The 18,744-nt window shown below is 40.4% G+C and overlaps 1 protein-coding gene across 5 annotated transcripts in view; it reads left to right on the top strand.

The window, feature by feature from the left end:
* exd (extradenticle) overlaps nucleotides 1-18,744 on the top strand; it is a 145,990-nt gene that overhangs the window by 111,398 nt on the left and 15,848 nt on the right. For 4 of the 5 annotated variants that reach the window (XM_065237016.1, XM_065236999.1, XM_065237022.1 and 1 more), the window contains 2 exons: nucleotides 9,323-9,470; nucleotides 9,545-10,647. In XM_065237016.1, the coding sequence (XP_065093088.1) occupies nucleotides 9,323-9,470; nucleotides 9,545-9,832 (436 nt within the window). In that variant the 3' untranslated portion in view covers nucleotides 9,833-10,647. Of the gene's footprint in view, nucleotides 1-9,322; nucleotides 9,471-9,544; nucleotides 10,648-18,744 lie in introns of those variants that run through there. The other variant, XR_010518765.1, reaches the window with a different exon arrangement.

Below are 18,744 nucleotides of genomic sequence, written 5' to 3'. Positions count from 1 at the left end.
CGTCCAATGTAACACTCATTGATTATGTTATTGAGAAAAATCGTCCAATGTAACATGTCCGATGTACAACTCGACTTGTCAAAACGTCCTATTTGGTTTTTTTCTATGTTGTAGTATGAAATTTAAAGCAAAATTGTGATTTTACCGTTTCTACTTAATTTTCAACGTTACTGACTGCATTAAAAATAGTATTGCAAAATGTATTGTTTTAAACAGATAAAATAATAATCTGTCGAACTTCAACTTTGATTTTCTCAAAATGGTGGATATGTTACATTCTAAGTGACTGTGTCTATTTGAAAAGTGACGCGAGATTTGTGAATTTGAGTAACATTGACTGAACAATAAATAAATAAAGGTGGATCTCAATTTTGAGTTTTAAAAAAAAAGTAAAATGGCGTTGTGATAATGTAAAAATACGAAGTTTGCCTTTCCGTCGTAGAAGAAAATTTGAAAATTTCGAAAGGAATCATTCGAAAATGGAGCAAATTGCAGCCACCGTGGATGAGAAAATGTACTGCAAATTGTGAGGTAATTGTTTTGCATTCTGTTTGCTATAAAATAAAATGCTAGATTAAAATGTTTTTCAGTTTTTGCTTTATTAATCAAAAAGAAAAAAAGAAAAGAAACGAAATGTTTGACCATTTGTGTATTTTTGACTCAGATCCCTATATTTTGGATTTTATGGGAATGAATAAAAATAACTCATCAACAAATACCTAGTAGTTTTACTCAAAATTCAGTTCTGGCTATGTTACTCATTTTAGAGTAGAGCGTGCACACAAGTTCTAATTTCAACGAGTTCAATATGCATTTTACCGAAAAGATGTTACGGAGTTTTGGCTCATTTTCGGCGGCATATGAAAATCGTCGGTGGCGGCGGCGTGGCGCGGCGGCGTGGCGCGGCGGCGTGGCGCGGCGGCGTGGCGCGGCGGCGTCGTGCGCCGGCGCACAGGTCTAATGATGATATGGAACTACCACTCACTGCAGCAAGACAACTATCGGTAGACTGTGGGCTATCCTCGCTGTTCGACTTGATAAAGTGTAATAACCTAATTATACCCAACCTGCCCCATACATTGGCTAAAAACAATTTGAGTGAATTCGTGGGCAACATCGATAACGTGCATCCACAGGATAAATGAGAATCTCATCATACAAGCGGTCAAAACACCAGGCCATCCAATAGGAGGATGCTCCAATGAGTGAGGAGAAGGGCTCGCCCTCAATTCACGAAATGCTAAAGACATGGAGTTGCCATTTCCACTCTCCCCATTCATTTCGCTTCAGTCGGGTGCCCTGGTTGACCTTCCCGTACCCAGCATTTAATGTTTCATATAATAATTAAATTGTACGATGGTGCAAGAGAAAAATAAAGGAAAGATCTCATCCGGGACACCCCTCACCATCCCTCTCCAAAGGGGGAGTTTGGTAAAGAGAGATGATAAAACCGATTTGTACCTTCCTAAAAAGTTGTCCCAGCTCGCTTTCTACTCTCTATATTCAATTTTGACACTGTCGTACTCTAAACGGAACTATCAATTCTATACTTTTATCTCCTCATCTATCGTATAAAAATTACCACTTTAGTCTGTTATTTGAAATTAACGACTTTAACTATTTTGTGTGTATTACTTCTGCGTGAAGTTAACAATTTTACATAGTTGAAGATGATAAGCGTTAGATATCGTATGAAATTAACACTCTAAGTCTGTTATCTTAATAACGCTATCTAGTGTGTTATAATATTGAGAAAATGTATGTGTAGTGAAGTTTTGTACAATTTTGCAGTACATTTAAAACCAGTAGCTTAAAGAAAACAATTATAAAGTAAAAACTACTATTAAGAGGATTTCCTCGAAAAACGGTCCATATTTCAATGAAATAAAGAAAAATACACCTAGTGTCTTCAACAAAGTTTCTTGTTTTACATTTTCTAAAACTTTGCCGAAGACATGAATATGAAATTAGTGAAAAAATAAATATCAAATTTCAGTCTAGGGGAATTGATCTGATCTGTCAAAGCCAAAAGCAGAGGCTTTTCATGTCCAGAAACTTTCCCGAAGACATCACTTGTTTAAAAAGTAATATTCGCGAGATGATTACTTTTGACCAGCTTGATATCCCGTTAAAGTGCGATCCACTTTCTCAAAAGAACCTCATTCACTATCAATTGATATACGACAGTGAAGTATGGAAGAAACCCAGAAAAATTAACCCGAACGGTTCAATGTCGGGTGAATGTCGGACCAACATCGGGTTGGGGTTCGGTAGAAGTCAGGTTGGCTTAGATTTTTCGCCGGAATGTCGACCAGAGCTCCGTTTGTGTGTAGGTTACACTCAATTGAATGATATCAAGCGATTCTCAAATAAGAATGATCCATGCCTTCGTAAAATGATTAAACACACTGATATCAGTCATTCGAAGGAAGTCCCTTTGATTGCAGATAGCTGCTTTTCTCTTTTTTTTTCCTTTGGTTTGTTTTTTCCGTCGATCTTGTTTTCCGTGCTGAGCACCAATGCTACCGACGTGCCAGGAAGGCAGCTCCCACACCTGGACCCTACCTATCGACCCATCAACTCATGAACCGGGGACCAACGGCTTTACTTCCCATCCGAAGGAAGGCGTGATCAGAGATGTTATGCCTCAGAACATCCCAGCGGCGCCGACTGGTATTGAACCGATAATGGATTCTCGGCCGCCCCTGCGCAATGTGCTGATGGTGCCTTCGTTGGTCAGGCTAACTTCCAACTTTGCCAAAGATTCCAGTAGACTATATCCTCTTGCGTTCGGACATCTGCTCCCTCAATCCACTGCAATATCCTCCGACGACGATCGGTCTTCGTCCGATGAGCTCTTGAGTAAGTCCATCCAACATCTAGTGCAAATTGCTCCATAGTCAATCTTGAGGGTGCGTAGCAACTGCATACCAAGATGTTGATTTTCGCGATTCTGAAACCTTCGTATGAGCTCGCAACCACGTCTTCAATGGGGTATCTGCCCATAACATGTACCGTATGCGTGATAATGTTTGCACCATCGTACAAATAAGGTTCCCGTTTCACCTGTGCATACAATGCCTTGGTTTTCTTTGCATGCACGTAACCTATAGCTCATACCGTAGTAGGCTGTGTATAAAAGAAAATGATTTACTTAGTTTGACAGTGGCACCATGACGAAGTAGCAGCGTATTCGTGATTTGTCCCACGCGCAAATGTCGCAAAAAGGCATTTCAATCGCCGTGGGAGTGTCCCGGTGGACCGTCAAAAAGGTTTTAGACCGAGAAAAGAAAGGACAACTATCCGCGAAGGTGGCCACAGGTCGTCCGGGGTCAGCTCGGGTTCCGAGGGTTATCGCTGCGAAGGATATGTGGCCGCCATCCAGCCCCGATCTTAATCCGCTGGATTACTCAACATGGCGCGTCATTAAGGCCAAGGCCTGTTCTAAACGCCACCCGAGTACAGCAAACCTCAGACAAACATTGACCTGTACCTGGAGAGAAATGGATCCAGACTACATTATTAGAACCTGCCGTGCATTCCGGAAGCGTGTGGAGGCCGTAATTGAAACAAGTGGAAACTCGATCGATGATTAACATAGTTCAAGACTCTGAGAAACATCCCCCTTTTGAATAAATAAAAAAAAATAAAAACGAAATTTTTGAGATTTTTTTTTAATTTTGACATTGCTCAATGGTGCAAAAATTATCACGCATACGGTATTGCAGCAATCGCTGCTCTATCCGCCACCCAGTTACCGTTATCAGGAGGAACCCGATACGGTTTTGCAATGATTACAACGTCACACTTTGTTTCCGTTGTCCACTGCCACAACAGTTGCTGTGCTGTGTTGCAATGGTAATGCGCCTGTATGCTGAATGCTCGGCATTTGAAGCCTCCCGCCATATGGTCGTTTCCGCCCTCAATTTTACAAAGCATGCACCTCCTTGCCTAACAATTTTTCGACGAGCTCCTTCAATGCTGAGCTAGGAGGCCTTCTTCAGCTCGAAGAGCATCTCGCGCCTGGTTTTCATCACGCTCTCCGCTCTTCATATTTGCTCAGTAGTTTTTAATGGGCCTGAACTGGGTACAATTGGGTGGATTCGGACAAACTGGACTTCGTTGCCATTGTACGATTGTTGTACTTCCCGGCTGTAGTGACAACTCGCAAGATCCGGCCAAAATGTCAACGGATCATCATGTGACTCTAGATGAAGGGCAGATTTCGCTTCTGGAGACATTCGGCCTTGTAAACCTCCGAGTTGATCAATTTGTCAGTGAAAAAAAACCTTTGTCTTCTGGCCACAGCTGCAAATTTCCTACCAAATCAAATTCAAATTCTGCTTGAGTGATGGCTTGGTTGCCTACTGGAGCGGTATGCCTGCAAGCCTTCACGGTAGCGAATTATCTGCACTGTACTACGGGCGGCATCATACTTTTTACTCAATTCGCGATCGTACATACCTGGGTTGCTTCTGATTAACCTCACGACCTTTCCATGGAGCTGACGGTTGGCAGTTCCACTCTGGCGTTTACTTTGAGGTTTCTGATTCGTCGTCAAGGTTTCCCTGTACGTTTTGATCACGCGCCATACGGTGTTCCAAGGAACACATAACTGTGCACGTTTTTTTTTTCTACGCTCCTCTTGTATGGTGGCGGTACACTCTTATTGTTATTGGTTTTGTCAACAAATAGACATCAAAAGCTTCCGAAAAGGTCCACTAAGAGCGCTGTAATAAGCAAAAGAGTTTGTCCCATAACTAAGTGGGCCATGGTTTACTTATAAATGATACTGAAACAGGTGAATAAATAAACAGGAACGACCTCACCAAACGAACGATAGTTTGCCCGTGCAACAAAAACTTGAAAGACTGTTGCATCTCGTAATTCTAGCTCAACATTTCACAACACTTCATCTCCAGAAACTCTTGCACAATCCGCCTGCAATCCGAACCATCTGGTCGGCCTGCAAATCGCCTAATAATCGTCATCTTGCATCACTTGCACGTGCTTTGCACTAAAGTTCTTTTCTAAAACTATGAAATTTTTCGTGTCCGTACAGATGCAGAGCACACATCGTACCTGTGCACCGTTAAATAGCTGAAGCATAAGTTCAACCTGAGTAAGAAAACTCAAATATCCAACTCAAATACTCAACTTTGCACACCTTAATCTATGCCGAGTGCATTAACTGTGGCTACGCTTTGCCGAATGAGCCGAAATCTATCAATCAAGGCGTCAATATCCCATGAGTTTGGCAACCCTGAATTTATAAAGACTTTTGTTTTTATTTATGTTTACATCGGGTTTTCGGTGGAAAATTTTCCGATGGCTTGTAATTGATTAACTGGAGTTTTAGATAAGCAGTCTGGCGAGTTAAAATCGTAGTTTTTTAACTGCCCAGCGTTCAGGCTATTTTGGCAGCCTTTCTCAGGGGAAATTTTATTACAGTAGAAAAAATTTCCCTCGAGGAAGGCTGGCAAAAACCGCCAAAACGTTGGGTAGTTTAAAAAAACTACCGTTTGAACTCCCCAGACTACAATAGCCGAGACTCCAATTATTTTATTTCATTTAATGCTGATGTAAGTACTATATTCCTTTAAAACTACCAACTCAATTGAAACAATGGTTTTTGTTTCCGATTTTTCAAGACCTTCAACATTGTCTGAAAGACCACGAAGGAAATGCATCTGTCCTGAAGCTAATCAACCGAAAAGAGTTGCACAGAGAATGTGAAGCCAAATGCTCCAAGGAAGTTCGCAAAGCAGCTGGAAAGGGACTTAAGAAGGCCGTAATGGCGTTTGTTCAACGGGAAATCCCTGCTTTTGAAACTGAATTTAAATATTGATTATTCCACAATAAAAGGATCCGAAAGTTTTAATCGCAGGTGTACTTCGCATTTTGATTTTCATAAAAATAAAAAAATAAAAACATGCGTTTCAGCTTTAAAAAAAAACATTAATTCTTATAATCATTATTTATTTATCTGACCACTGGCAAATGGCCTAGATCGAATTTGCAATCTCTCGGATCTAATTGTTCCGATTTCGTCATCTTTCTGGTGTAGTTCGGCATGGAACTTATCTGGAGAAACTCCCACATATAAGTCTCCAATCCCCGATTATCTTGTAACAATGCACAGTGGTTCAGAATGTAGATTTAGGTGGAATATGTTTTGAGCCTGAAATTGAAACTTTAGACTAAAAGTCTCTTCTACAAAGTTGTTCCTTATAGTTAGACCCTCATTTTTATGACAATGAATTCTAGGGTGGTTCTTATTATCATTAAAATCAAAAATCGAACTTTTGTGTATGAATAAATTAAGGTATACATTCTTGGGCAAAGTTATAGCTGAGCTAATTTCAAGCAACTTTGTTGAAAACATCTTTTTTGTATCTCTTAACTTGGCCGATTTAGAGCTATTTTCTTGAATTGAGTTAGGGTGGCGCTAAAAAAAACAGTTATTTTGCTCTAGTTTTCTTATTTCGAATTTCTCAGCAAAGATGTCTTCATATAACTTCTAGATCTTAGATAAAGCTTGTCAATATCTTTGGTCAATCAAGAGTTATTGACGTTTTTATGCTAAAAATATGCACTTTTCAAATGATAATATCTCTGGTTGGGGCAAACATAAAAAAAGTTTTTTTACAACATTTGAAAGGGCGTATGCTATTCTCAATAATGTGAAAAAATTGGAGGTATGTTATTTTTTTAACTCGTATAAAATCAATTTGAATTTATTCATATTTTTTAATACATTCATCTTTTATTAGAAGAGATACAGACATCTTTTTTATTAGAAGAGATACAGACAACAAATTCACCATAAAATATTCGTCTTAAAGAGTTTTAAAAGTCTCTGGAAGATGACTTTCATGAGAAATTTCAAATAAAAAAGTTCTAAAAGTTATTTCAAGACACCTTTGCTGAGAAATTCGAAATAAGAAAATTATAGCAAAATAACTGTTTTTTTAGCGCCACCCTAACTCAATTCAGGAAAATAGCTTTAAATCGGCCAATTTAAGAGATACAAAAAAGTTGTTTTCAACAAAGTTGCTTGAAATTAGCTCAGCTACAACTTTGCAGAAAAATGTATACCTTAATTTATTCAAACAAAAAAGTTAAATTTTTGATTTTAATGATATTAAGAACCACCCTAGAATTCATTGTCATAAAAATGAGGGCCTAACTATAAGGAACAACTTTGTAGAAGAGACTTTTAGACTAAAGTTTCAATTTCAGGCTCAAAACATATCATTCCACCTAAATCTGCATTCTGGACCACTGTGCAATGATACGTAGCGTCTCATGAGTGATTCCCGAATTCCGCAATTTCGTACAGCGCACACAATGAAACAATGAAGGGGAACATGGCGTATTTTGCGATATCTTGTTGCATACTGTGATGTCCTAATATGGAAGCATTTGTAATGCTGGACTAGAAGAGCCGGCGGGGAAGAATCGGGAGAATACGAATTTATTCTTGGCACAGTAAAATCCATCCAGCAGGTAGTGATCCCATCCCATGATCATGTTGCCTCAATCCGTGTCCGTCTGCCAAACGTCTTGAATATTATCGAAGACCACAAATCAAGAAGACTGGCAACTCTGCCAAAAATCAGGAGAAAGTAACGGCAACGCCTCTTCTGAGCAAAAGTGGAACCTGTGTATGATGGTGTGTGTTAATTCATGCGTGCATTCATAAATAGCTGTCAATTATTGGTTTTGTTATGATTGTCGTAAGAAGTGAAACGTTTATTTCTTTGCTTTATGCTGAAAACGAGCTGAAATTGAACAGATAAGTAATTAAATTTTTTTGAAAATAAAAACTATGGCAATGATGCCATTCACAACGATGATGAGACCTTCCTCGATCATTAGTTTGCTATCTCAGAATTAACTTCCACTTTTCCTAAGCCCTTTAGTGATGCATTTATGGGCATTCGTATGGTGCATTAGTAAAATGCATGTCCGTTCCGCATGGCTTTGACACCTGGCCACAGTGGGGGGTTCAAGTTGGAATGGGTCAGTCGATTCCAAGAGTTGTTAAAGCATACAGAGGATCACTATCCGGTGGTTTCATGTTCTGACAACATCTCAAATGGAAATATATTCTTTATCAATACGTACCGTTTGGGATTGTAGTCCTTCAACCTTTCATTTTCATTTTCTCCAACATTAGATCCTGTTACGCCTTCCATTGGTTCGTGATGTAGGTACCGGATCTTTCTTCTTTTTGAATCCTTGAATTTTCAGCAGCTTCCGAATGACGGTAGTTCACTCAATGGTGGTGGAAGCTGCCAATTCCTTATAATTGATTGCTTCCAACGGACAAAATAAACAATATTTCGGTTCATCGTTCACAAGTAAAAGTTATTTTCACTAGGTATCGATCCGAATTTCAATCCTCTACTTGATCCACTATGACAAGTGTTTCGGGTTAGAGTTGGATAACCACCGGCTTGCTGGGATTAGGATACAAATTGCCGTGAAATTTTGTAGAGCAAAACAAAAACAACAACGACTGTCGTGTTATGATTATTTGTTTCGGTGACATTAGGTCACACACACAGTCACTATTTATGAGCAGTCTAACTAACACTTGTGCTTCAAAGTTCCACCTTTGGTTGACAGAGGCGCTGTAATCAGTGACGTTTGAAATTTGTATGGGAGAAGGGAACAGTCTAACTAACACTTGTGCTTCAAAGTTCCACCTTTGGTTGACAGCGGCGCTGTAATCAGTGACGTTTGAAATTTGTATGGGAGAAGGGAACAGTTGCCAGTCTTCTTGTTGTGTAGTCTTCGATATTATGCTGTATTTTCCCTGCAACGTTGTAGAACCGGCAGCGTTATAGGTAACGTTAGACGATCTCCTGCAGATGACTCCGAGATGATTCGGTCTGGACAATGGTTCACCAGGGGCGGAATCGGAAGTCAGCTGTCCATTGATTTTTTTTCAATTATTTTTTTCAGTATCTGAAGTAAACAAAGTAGTACTATGGTTGCAAAAACTCAACAGTTCTGCCGTTTTATATAATATTGTTTGTGTCAACGTGTGCCCTACGTGTCGAAAAGTGTGGCATGCTGTGTTTCGGCACAATGTGCAGAGTTGATTACCCCTTGCAAATATCTCAACATTATCAACACTCGACAGTAATCAAAATTCAAGTTCTAAAAACATACTCAAACATAAAATTGAAGTATTTTCAATAATTTCGTACCTAGCTGGATCGAGTTAGGAAATAATGCACAGCACAAGGACCGAATTGAAAAACAACCGGAGGTATTCATTTTCCGTCAAATCATCTTTTGCTAATTCCAGATCCCGCTTCCTGGACGCCCGACGAAAGAGACGCAACTTCAGCAAGCAGGCTTCTGAAATCCTTAACGAGTACTTCTACAGCCACCTCAGCAATCCCTACCCTTCGGAAGAGGCCAAAGAGGAACTGGCCAGAAAATGTGGCATCACCGTAAGTTTAATCGTGGCTATTATAAGTGAAATACGATACCCATCCACATATGTCGAACAACCGTTGCCTTCCAGGTCTCCCAAGTGTCGAATTGGTTCGGCAACAAGCGCATTCGCTACAAGAAGAACATCGGTAAGGCCCAGGAAGAGGCGAATCTGTACGCCGCCAAGAAGGCCGCCGGAGCATCGCCGTACTCAATGGGTGGACCACCGAGTGGTGCGGCCACTCCGATGATGTCCCCCGCACCCGCCCAGGACTCCATGGGCTACTCGCTCGGTTCCGGTGGTTACGATCAGCAGCAAGCGTACGACGGCAGCATGGGTTACGACCCGATGGGCGGCCACCAGGATCTGAGTCCTTGAGATGCGGAGTACTAGAGCGCAAATCCGGTAGTAAAGCTTAGTAAGTTAGAGTGAGTCCTAACCGCGAGAGTGCGTACGAATAATAATGATTAAGAAAACAGGCACCCCCCCCCTTCTGAATGGCGGATAGAGTGCAGCTGTGTAGGCAACCGGTAGAAGTTATAGTTTAGTTCAAAAGTGGGCGAGAGTGAGAGAGAGGGACTCTGGGTTTGGATATATTCTGAACCCAGGATCAAGAACGGAGTAAAAGGATTACTTTGTTTCGTGGTTTGATGCACTTAAAAGTGGGTTAGTTTTATTTTTAAGCTGATGATTATTTAAAAAAGCAAAGTAATTTAAATTTTATCTCATGCGAAAAAAAAATCGGTTTACCATTTGCAATCAAGCAATTAGAAAACGATCATTCTTATCGAAGGTAAGATGACGAGTTGAAGCATTGCTCGCTTCGTTCGTTGATGAATACGTACAACTTTCTCCAGAAGTAGGTTATTGTGGTCCTATCTCCCCCCGTTCTACGCATTAGTGAAATTTTACATAAATCAACGCTGCAATAATTTTAGTTATTTACACTACGAGCGCATTTCTATCCTACTTTTACAAACATCCGCCCAGATGCCGAGAGCAGCGATTTGTTTATGTTTAGTGAGAGCGCGCGTACATATATTAATGCCCAAACAAATCACCATTCGAAGCTTGAATTCGACCGACTCGGGATTGATTGATTTGCGTGTTTTGCTTTGAGCAGATATAACTCCATTACTCTATCGCAATACATCACAACTATACCTTGGTTTCTGAACCGATGTGTTTTTCTTCTCCACAACAGATTCTCCTAATTGACCTACACGAAATCTACTAACACAAATAAGTAAGAAAGCCAGCAACGTTATGAATACTTCAATTCTACCGATAGAGGATAATTTAAAAGAAAAACAACTATTGTGTATACCATTAGACGATAGGGAAAAAAGAGAAACACAAAACGATACTATTACAGTAAGTCATGATCCAACAGAAGATGCAGCCCTTAGCTGAATATTCTGAGAGAAAAAAAAACATCCACCATTACCCACAATGGCCATGGACGTGGCTCTGGGAAAACTCCTTCGCGGACAATCCCGAACGAGTTAGCCACACTCAAATACATATACGTAAATTGAATTAAAGCAAGTTAGTGCAACCAGAAGATTACGCAACAAAATTGTTTCCTTTTTCCAGCGAAGATTGGAGGAACAAAGCTATTTTTAGAGTAGACGCATTTGGAGCATTTTCATTTCTTCCATTTGAAAAAAAATATCTGTAGACGAATAGACAACAAAACAACATACTCTTCAACTCACACATAAGAAAGAAACAAACCAACACAAGAACACACACAAGTATACAATTTTCAAAGTTTTTAAAAACTTTTCGAAACGATCAAAAAGAAGGAAAAAATCGAAACCCAGTTATACGATTCGCTATACCAAAATTTAGCTCTACTCCCCGCCAGGAAGGATTTGTACTTAAAGTTATAGAGACAACAACAACAGCAACAACAAAAGGTTAAACTAGCAACCCTGTCATTTACACTAACACAACTACAAGCGTGTAAGTTTGTATGCATGCGCAACAGACAGCAACTAAAACATAAAAATAATATCCACAGCCACACGCAGAGAACAAAAGAAAAATATTGACAATATGTGCAAGCGCAAAGAAAACAAAAATGCTAATGGAACGAAGACAAGCCTTGGGCGCTGCCGATACTACCCGGTAGCACACCTTGGCAACGCTGGATACCACTGGCTTTGGCCTAGGTCTCCTAGAAAACCTGTGTGACACATTTTAGAGAATGCGAGTTGATGAAACAAAAAATTAAGCGAACAAATCATTTGTATACGATATAATAATAATGAAAAAAAAAACTATTAATTAATGAAAAAAGTTTGAAAATATACTATTTAAAACTATGAATTATGAACAAACAAACAAAAAACTATTTTCCAATCATTTTAATAGAAAATTTCAGTTTGGGAGAAACATAAAAGATCGAGAGCAAAACAAAATTAAAGTAATATCTAGTGGCTTTTTACCGTTAAGATATAACCAACACACCGACAACTGAGCACTCGTCATCGTCGTCGTCACCACGAACGAAAGAACGATGCTCTTCGGCCAGGTTTTCAGTTCCCTACTTGTTTGGATCGAAACTTCTGGCAGCACTTCTGATTGGAAGGAGAGCTTCTCAGGAAATCCCCAAAAGAATTTCGACCGACAGTCTACAAACAACACAGCACACACACATACACACAAACACACATATTGTCATGCGTATAGTGATTTCTTTTGGTTGTTGTTCGTCAACTTGGTTGCGAATCAAGATTCCACGAACTTAGCTTTTTGTTTCCAGAGTTGTGAACTTGATTTGACAAAAGGTTTGTTTTGGTTTGTATTTCGTTTTGTCCTTCTTTTGCTTTTTACTACTGCAACAATGCACCATATAAGTTACAGCCAGTACAACAGCGTAGTTGCAATATTTTATCACATTGTAAGCATTTAACTGATTGGGTACAAGTTTGTTTTCCAACACATTCACACTCACACATACACTCATCCGATGGAAGCAAAATAATACAAAGAGAGAACAAAAAACCACTAATGAACAAAAAAGGTATCTCTAGAGAAAAATTGAGAAAAAAATGAAGAAACGAAAGTATGTATACGAAAACGATTTAAAAATCTATTAAATCTATTAAATTTAAATTTTATGTGTACTTAATTATAATAACTGAAGGAAGAAAAACAACAACAAAAAATAACAAATGTGAAAAAAGCGAAGGATGAAGTGAAAACCTACATTAATAATTAACATTAGTAAAGATATGAAGTAATATGATGAAGTATAAGAAAAAAGTACATAAAAGGAAACATGTGTGTTCGAGTTGTAAATTTTGATGACAGACCTGAATCTTGTCGTGTTTTGATGAAAATAATCTTGAGTCATCCATTAAACGTCTAAAAATCCGTTTCGCTGCTTGGATAGTAGCTTACTCGATTGTGTTTTAGCCCTGTAATGATAACCATGGTGCATATGCACCCCACACCATGCATTTCTGTACCTCAAGATCTGATTATTTAGAAGGGTGATGTTTTCAGCAAAGTTGATCAGAAGGTCAAGGGCTGTTGGGTGGTGGACAAATAAATTCGGAATTATGTCGCTAGGCCACGCTACTGAGAATCCCACACGCAAATAAAGTGTGCTGCTGTATCTCAAGATCCTGATTATTTAGATGGGTGATGACTTCGACAAATTTGATCAGGAGGCCAAATACTGCTGGGAGATGGACAGATCAATTCAGAATTCTTCCATTAGGCGGTGCTAGTAAGCATGCAAATATTCTGTACTGCTGTATATCCAGATCCTGATTATATAGACGGGTGATGTCTTCGGCAAAGTTGACCAGAAGGCCAAAGACTGCTGGGATCAATCCAGATTTCTACCACTAGATGGTGCTAGTAAGCATACAAATATTCAGGACTGCTGCATCTCAAGATCCTGATTATTTAGACCCGTGATATGATGCTGCTGTATTTCCAGATACTTATATCGAAGGATGATGAGTTACATATTCGAGATTATGCCGACGAAATGCGCCAACAATCATCGAAATTACCCTATACTTCGAGATCAATAAAAACTAGATCACCAATCATCAACTCTTCTTGTCGCACTATGTCACTAAAGCAACTAGCATTGAATGCACTCTCGCACGATCGCACCAACAATAGTGGGAACCAACAATAGTGTGAACGAACAATTGGTGGAAATTGTGTCGATAGCAGGCATGTTATAAGCCTTGGGCATTAAAATTTTAAAGACTCCAGAAAGGCAGTGTTGTGAGATTGGCACGTTCCAGACCAACGAACAAGAGGTCAAATTCGTCAAAATGCGACGACTCACTTCTTCAACTACACTTCTACTTCAGACTCTACAACGCAGAATACACGAAGGCCTTCGACAGAGGGCCTTTATTTACAGTCTGAAATCCGCTGGTTCATCGACGTGACGCCAACGCACCCGACCGTGTGGAATAGGCCGAGCAATTCTACTTTTCCCACTGTTTCCCAGCCGCGTTTGGCAAATCGGTTGTCCCTGACCCTCGCTAGATCGAGCGACAAGGCCTTGAAAGTGCCCTTCGAAGGCTGTACAAAGGCTGTGACGTGCAAGTCGAGAAAGAAAGAGAGAGCGGCAATACGGTAGGACGGATTCTAGCCGTGCGACAAACGTCGCGTAACAGTGCGACGTCGGCTGTCCGAGCTACAAGTCGGTGAGACTCATCGCCAACATTGCGACAAATCTTGTGGCGCGATAGGTTCCAGCGCATCAAAGCTACAGCAACGCCGCACACTGTAATGCAACCAAGGTCGTAACCTTCGAAGTTGTTTGACAAAGAGCAACACATCGCTCAACATTGGCATGCAGATGAAGGTGTGACGGGGCCCCCAACGATAAATGCAACGAAGAAGAAGTCCGAGGAGAGGAGATTAATGTATGTATGTTAGGCGTAGTAGAGGTAGGATGAGCATTAGACTATTGAGCCACAAATACCACGTTACATTACCGTGCCATAATTGAATGTTTCCTTAATGAAATTGAATTCACTTTGCATTTGGTCCATCGGTTGCTAGTGCACCTTTCAATTTGTGAGTGGCTAGCCGGCCTGAGTAAAAATTTGAGCGAGAGCAGTGTGGTACTACACTTTGAACCACTATTCTCTTCCGCAATATCGTTGCCTATAATTAGCACGGTAAATTGACTATGTTTGCCGATATCTTAAAGATATTAGGTCAAGATGCGACAATTCTCCAGTCTTAATCGGAAATTGTCACAGATGCCTTCGACAAAGTTGATCAGGGGTCAACTGCCGGGTTTTTGACAGATCTCTCACTAGGTGGTGCTTGTGAGCATCCCATATGCAAATATGATGTGCTGCTGTATCTCAATATCTTAATTATTTAGACGGGTAATGTTTTCGGCAAAGTTGATCAGAAGGTCTGGGTGGTTAACAGATCATTTTAGAAATCTTCAACTAGGTGGCGCTAGAGAGCACGCAAATATAATCAGCCGTAGATTCTATTTGTGCGAGATGTTCAGGAGTTGATAAATTTTTTAAAACATAGTTTTGTGTTTAGTGTAGAACTTGTTTATATACCACACTACAGTTGATCACAAGAAACAAAACCTTGATTGATATGGAATAGATACAGTAGTCATAGTCACCATGAATTTCGATCATCTTCGATCATCAAGGTCAATGTTCATAATTTTGTTAAGCTTTGAAAGAGATGCTTTATGATCGGCCTCCCTTAGCTCAGTCGGTAAAGGTACAGCTACAAAGCAAGACCATGCTGGAGGTGGCTGGGTTAGATTCTCGGTCCGGTCTAAGAATTTTTCGGGTTGGAATATTTCTCGACTTCCCTGGGCATAGAGTATGATTAAACTTGCCACACAATTATACTAAAGCAATAATGGTAGAGGTAGCCGGCGCCGGTGGTGTAGTGGTAAGCGTGACTGCTTTCTAACACCCCAATGGGTCTGGGTTCAATACCAGTCGAGGTCGGTGGGATTTTTCTGAGGCATAAAAATCTCTGGTCACGTCTTCCTTCGGAAGGGAAGTAAAGCCGTTGGTCCCGGCCCATGTGTGTTGTTGTGAATGGGTGCGATATCCTACGCAGGTGTGGAAGCTGCCTTCCTGCACATTCGGTTGCCGTCAATGGATGGCAATCGATGTCCGTCGGTGATTGGCACTAGATTGCGGAACAGAGGCCGACGTTAAATAAAGGAAAAAGAAAAAAAAAATAATGGTAGAGGCATCGACAACATTCAATTAATAACTGTGCAAATCTCGGTGGATATACATCTAAAGACTGGACTCGGAAAAAATGCGACACTTTGTAGTTTTCAAGATGCATTCGAAACAAGAAGAGCTACGCCAGTAAATCTTGGGCGCGGTGATCGATAATCCTGGTCAGTCGCGCGCAGATGGATCGGCAAAAGGCTTGAAATCCACCATTCCACCGTGTCCCGCGTTGTAAAGATGTTCCAGGAGACGAAGACCATCGAGCAGCGCGCTGGAAGCGGCCGAAAACCGAAAACGTAATACCCAGAGAAGGCGCGGAAGATAAGGCAGTACTTTAAGAATAACCCGAACCTTTCCACCCGAGACGTGGCCAAAAAGGTCAATTCGTCGAAGTGGTTCGTCCAGCAGACCATGAAGCGGGCTGGGTTACGTGTATTTAAGGTCAGGAAGGCGCCAAACCGGACTGACAAGCAAAACACGGTGGCAAAATTGCGTGCGCGGAAGCTGTACCGTGAGTGGCTGGTCAAGCCAGGCTGTCTCGTCATGGACGACGAGGCATACATCAAGGCGGACACCAAACAAATCCCCGGCCTCGAGTTTTTTGTCGGTACGTCCCGCATGGAGGTTCCGGAAAAGTTCCAGAAGAGAAAGATGGACAAATTCGCGAAGAAGTACCTGTTGTGGCAGGCGATCTGCGAGTGCGGACGGTACAGCAAGCCGTTCGTTACAACCGGTACCATAAACGGGCAGATTTATCGAGAGGAATGCTTGCAGAAGCGCTTGCTGCCCTTCCTCCGCTCTCACCGTGGTGCCACGCTGTTCTCGCCGGATCTCGCTTCGTGCCATTACGCCAAGCCTGTAATGGATTGGTACGAAGCGAAGGGCGTTAATGTGGTCCCGAAAGAGGTGAACCCGCCAAATACACCAGAACTACGTCCGATCGAAAAGTTTCGGGCGATAATGAAGAAGAAGTTGAAGAAAAGCGGAAAACATTCAAAACCGATGAAGCTTTGAAGAAAAACTGGGAGAAATTGTGTAAGGAAGATGGGCAAAGCCTCGCCCAAGATCTCATGAGCAGTGTTAAGATAAATGTACGAGCATTCAGCTTGGGGGAGGAAATTCAATAAATAAATTATGCCAAAACATAGCTAATATATAGTTAATGAATTTTTGGTGATCATTTTTGTGTGTCTCACCCGAGTCCAGTCTTTAGAGCACTAAATTGAGAGCACGCAATAAGCTAATATTCGATAAGTAATAAGCTTAATATGTGAAGAAGAAGACGTAAGGTGACAACTATCAAGGGATAAGGGATGAAAGTTTAGAATTCATAGTTCCGTTAGAGAACGGCAATATGAAGTTTGAACAGAAATTGAAGATGAGTAAGCGGAATTTTGCAGATGATAAAATTTGAATTTTCTTCTTTTTGCAAAGCTTCCGGTTTTTTTTTACGTGGGACTACGTCTGTGATTTCTATATGTGAGTAAACTTTGTGAAAACCGAAAATGGAACATGTATGTATGTATGTATGTATGTATGAATGTATGCATGTATGTATATACAATCCAACTTCCGCTGTCCGGCAGTGTTTTTATGGAAGAAAAATGTTTGCAATAGGGTAGAGAACTACTTCGGCCTAATCGCCCATTTTGGGCCTATCGAGCAGAAAACTTCAAATAAATCCATGATTTCAGAGTTAACATGTCAATTATGCGTTTGGTACGATACTTTGGTTAATAAACTACCAAACGAAGTCAATGAGAACGCGTGATATGAAGGTTTGCACCCATTATTCCCAAAAACAAAAGAAGCGCTCCGACCGAATCAATTTTTATCTTCATCCGATAGGCCGAAGTGAATTCATTGGCGTTTCAATGAGTTAGGTCGAGTTGAGAATCCGTAGGCCGAGTTTGGCGTCAAGAAGCAGTGTTAGACTTTTGACAATATTTCAACGATTGGTTTCTCTTTATCAGAAAGATTAGAAAGAAATTAGATTAAGAAAGAATAAGTGTGGGTTGTGCTTAATAGGCCGTAAATGGGGTAGTTAACCCTATAATCTAATATTATCTTATACTGATCCCATTGCAAACAATTTTAGCCCGGAAGTTGAAAGGTGATAGCTCTGTTGAGATTCAGTAACCCATTTCAGAATGCCTGGTCACTCACGTCCATTCCGAAGTTACTTTCACTTACAACAAGCCCCGCATACACGAAGTACCGATATAAAATGTATATTGGTATATTGGTCAAAGCAATTCCTACTTTGTAGATGGCACGTATTTAGTAGGATGCATTTCATATTTTTATATCTAGTTGTAATCAGTTAGATCTCACCGCTTATGTATTGCGTCCGTACTGCTGAATCTTTGTCATCTCGATTCTCGTTGAGTCCTGTTGAATAATCGGCATCTGTAGTGGAATACTCTTCTCTCTCTTTGTCTATCACTTTTCGATGTTTTTCGTATCATTTCTTGAATATTGTAACCCGGATAGTCCTTGAAGCTTTCGAATGTAGTTAATGTTCCGAAACGTCATTATGTCACACATTTAGGGGGAGGGGGGGGTGAGTTTTGAAAACTGTGACGAGCAATACAAAAAAAAATTAAGGTCCATACAAAAAATGTGACAAAGGGGGGAGGGGGGTTGAAAATGGGCCAAATTTGCGTGACATAATTAATGGACCATCCCTAACACAGCTCCCGCCATAGTTTGTTCAAAGATGCTTAAAATGGCTAAAATCACAAAATGAAAATCAGTAGCAAAATAAAAACGCATCAACTTTCCAGCACGACCTACTTCGATCCTGTGAAAACCAAAAATGGAACATGTAACGAAATTATGAAAGATTTTGGACGTTAATAACTCCGCTGCCCCTGGACCAATTTCAATAATTTTATCATCAATCGATCAGAAATATTTCTACGCATACGCATAGCAATGCGTTTGACTGTTGATTTTTAACAAGAAACTATCGACAAAGTGGTAAAAGTCAAGCATTGTCCAAAAGCGATGAAATAACTAACAAATCCAGCAGTTACATACATCCATATGTTGCTTCCCCAACACAGA

The sequence above is a fragment of the Ochlerotatus camptorhynchus genome, unplaced genomic scaffold (genome assembly GCF_037179485.1).
Source record: "Ochlerotatus camptorhynchus isolate MF236.1 unplaced genomic scaffold, CSIRO-AGI_Acam_v1.1 ptg000041l, whole genome shotgun sequence".
NCBI classification, from domain to species: domain Eukaryota; kingdom Metazoa; phylum Arthropoda; class Insecta; order Diptera; family Culicidae; genus Ochlerotatus; species Ochlerotatus camptorhynchus.
Note: the sequence above shows the minus strand (reverse complement) of the source record. Positions and strands in the feature narration are given on the sequence as shown.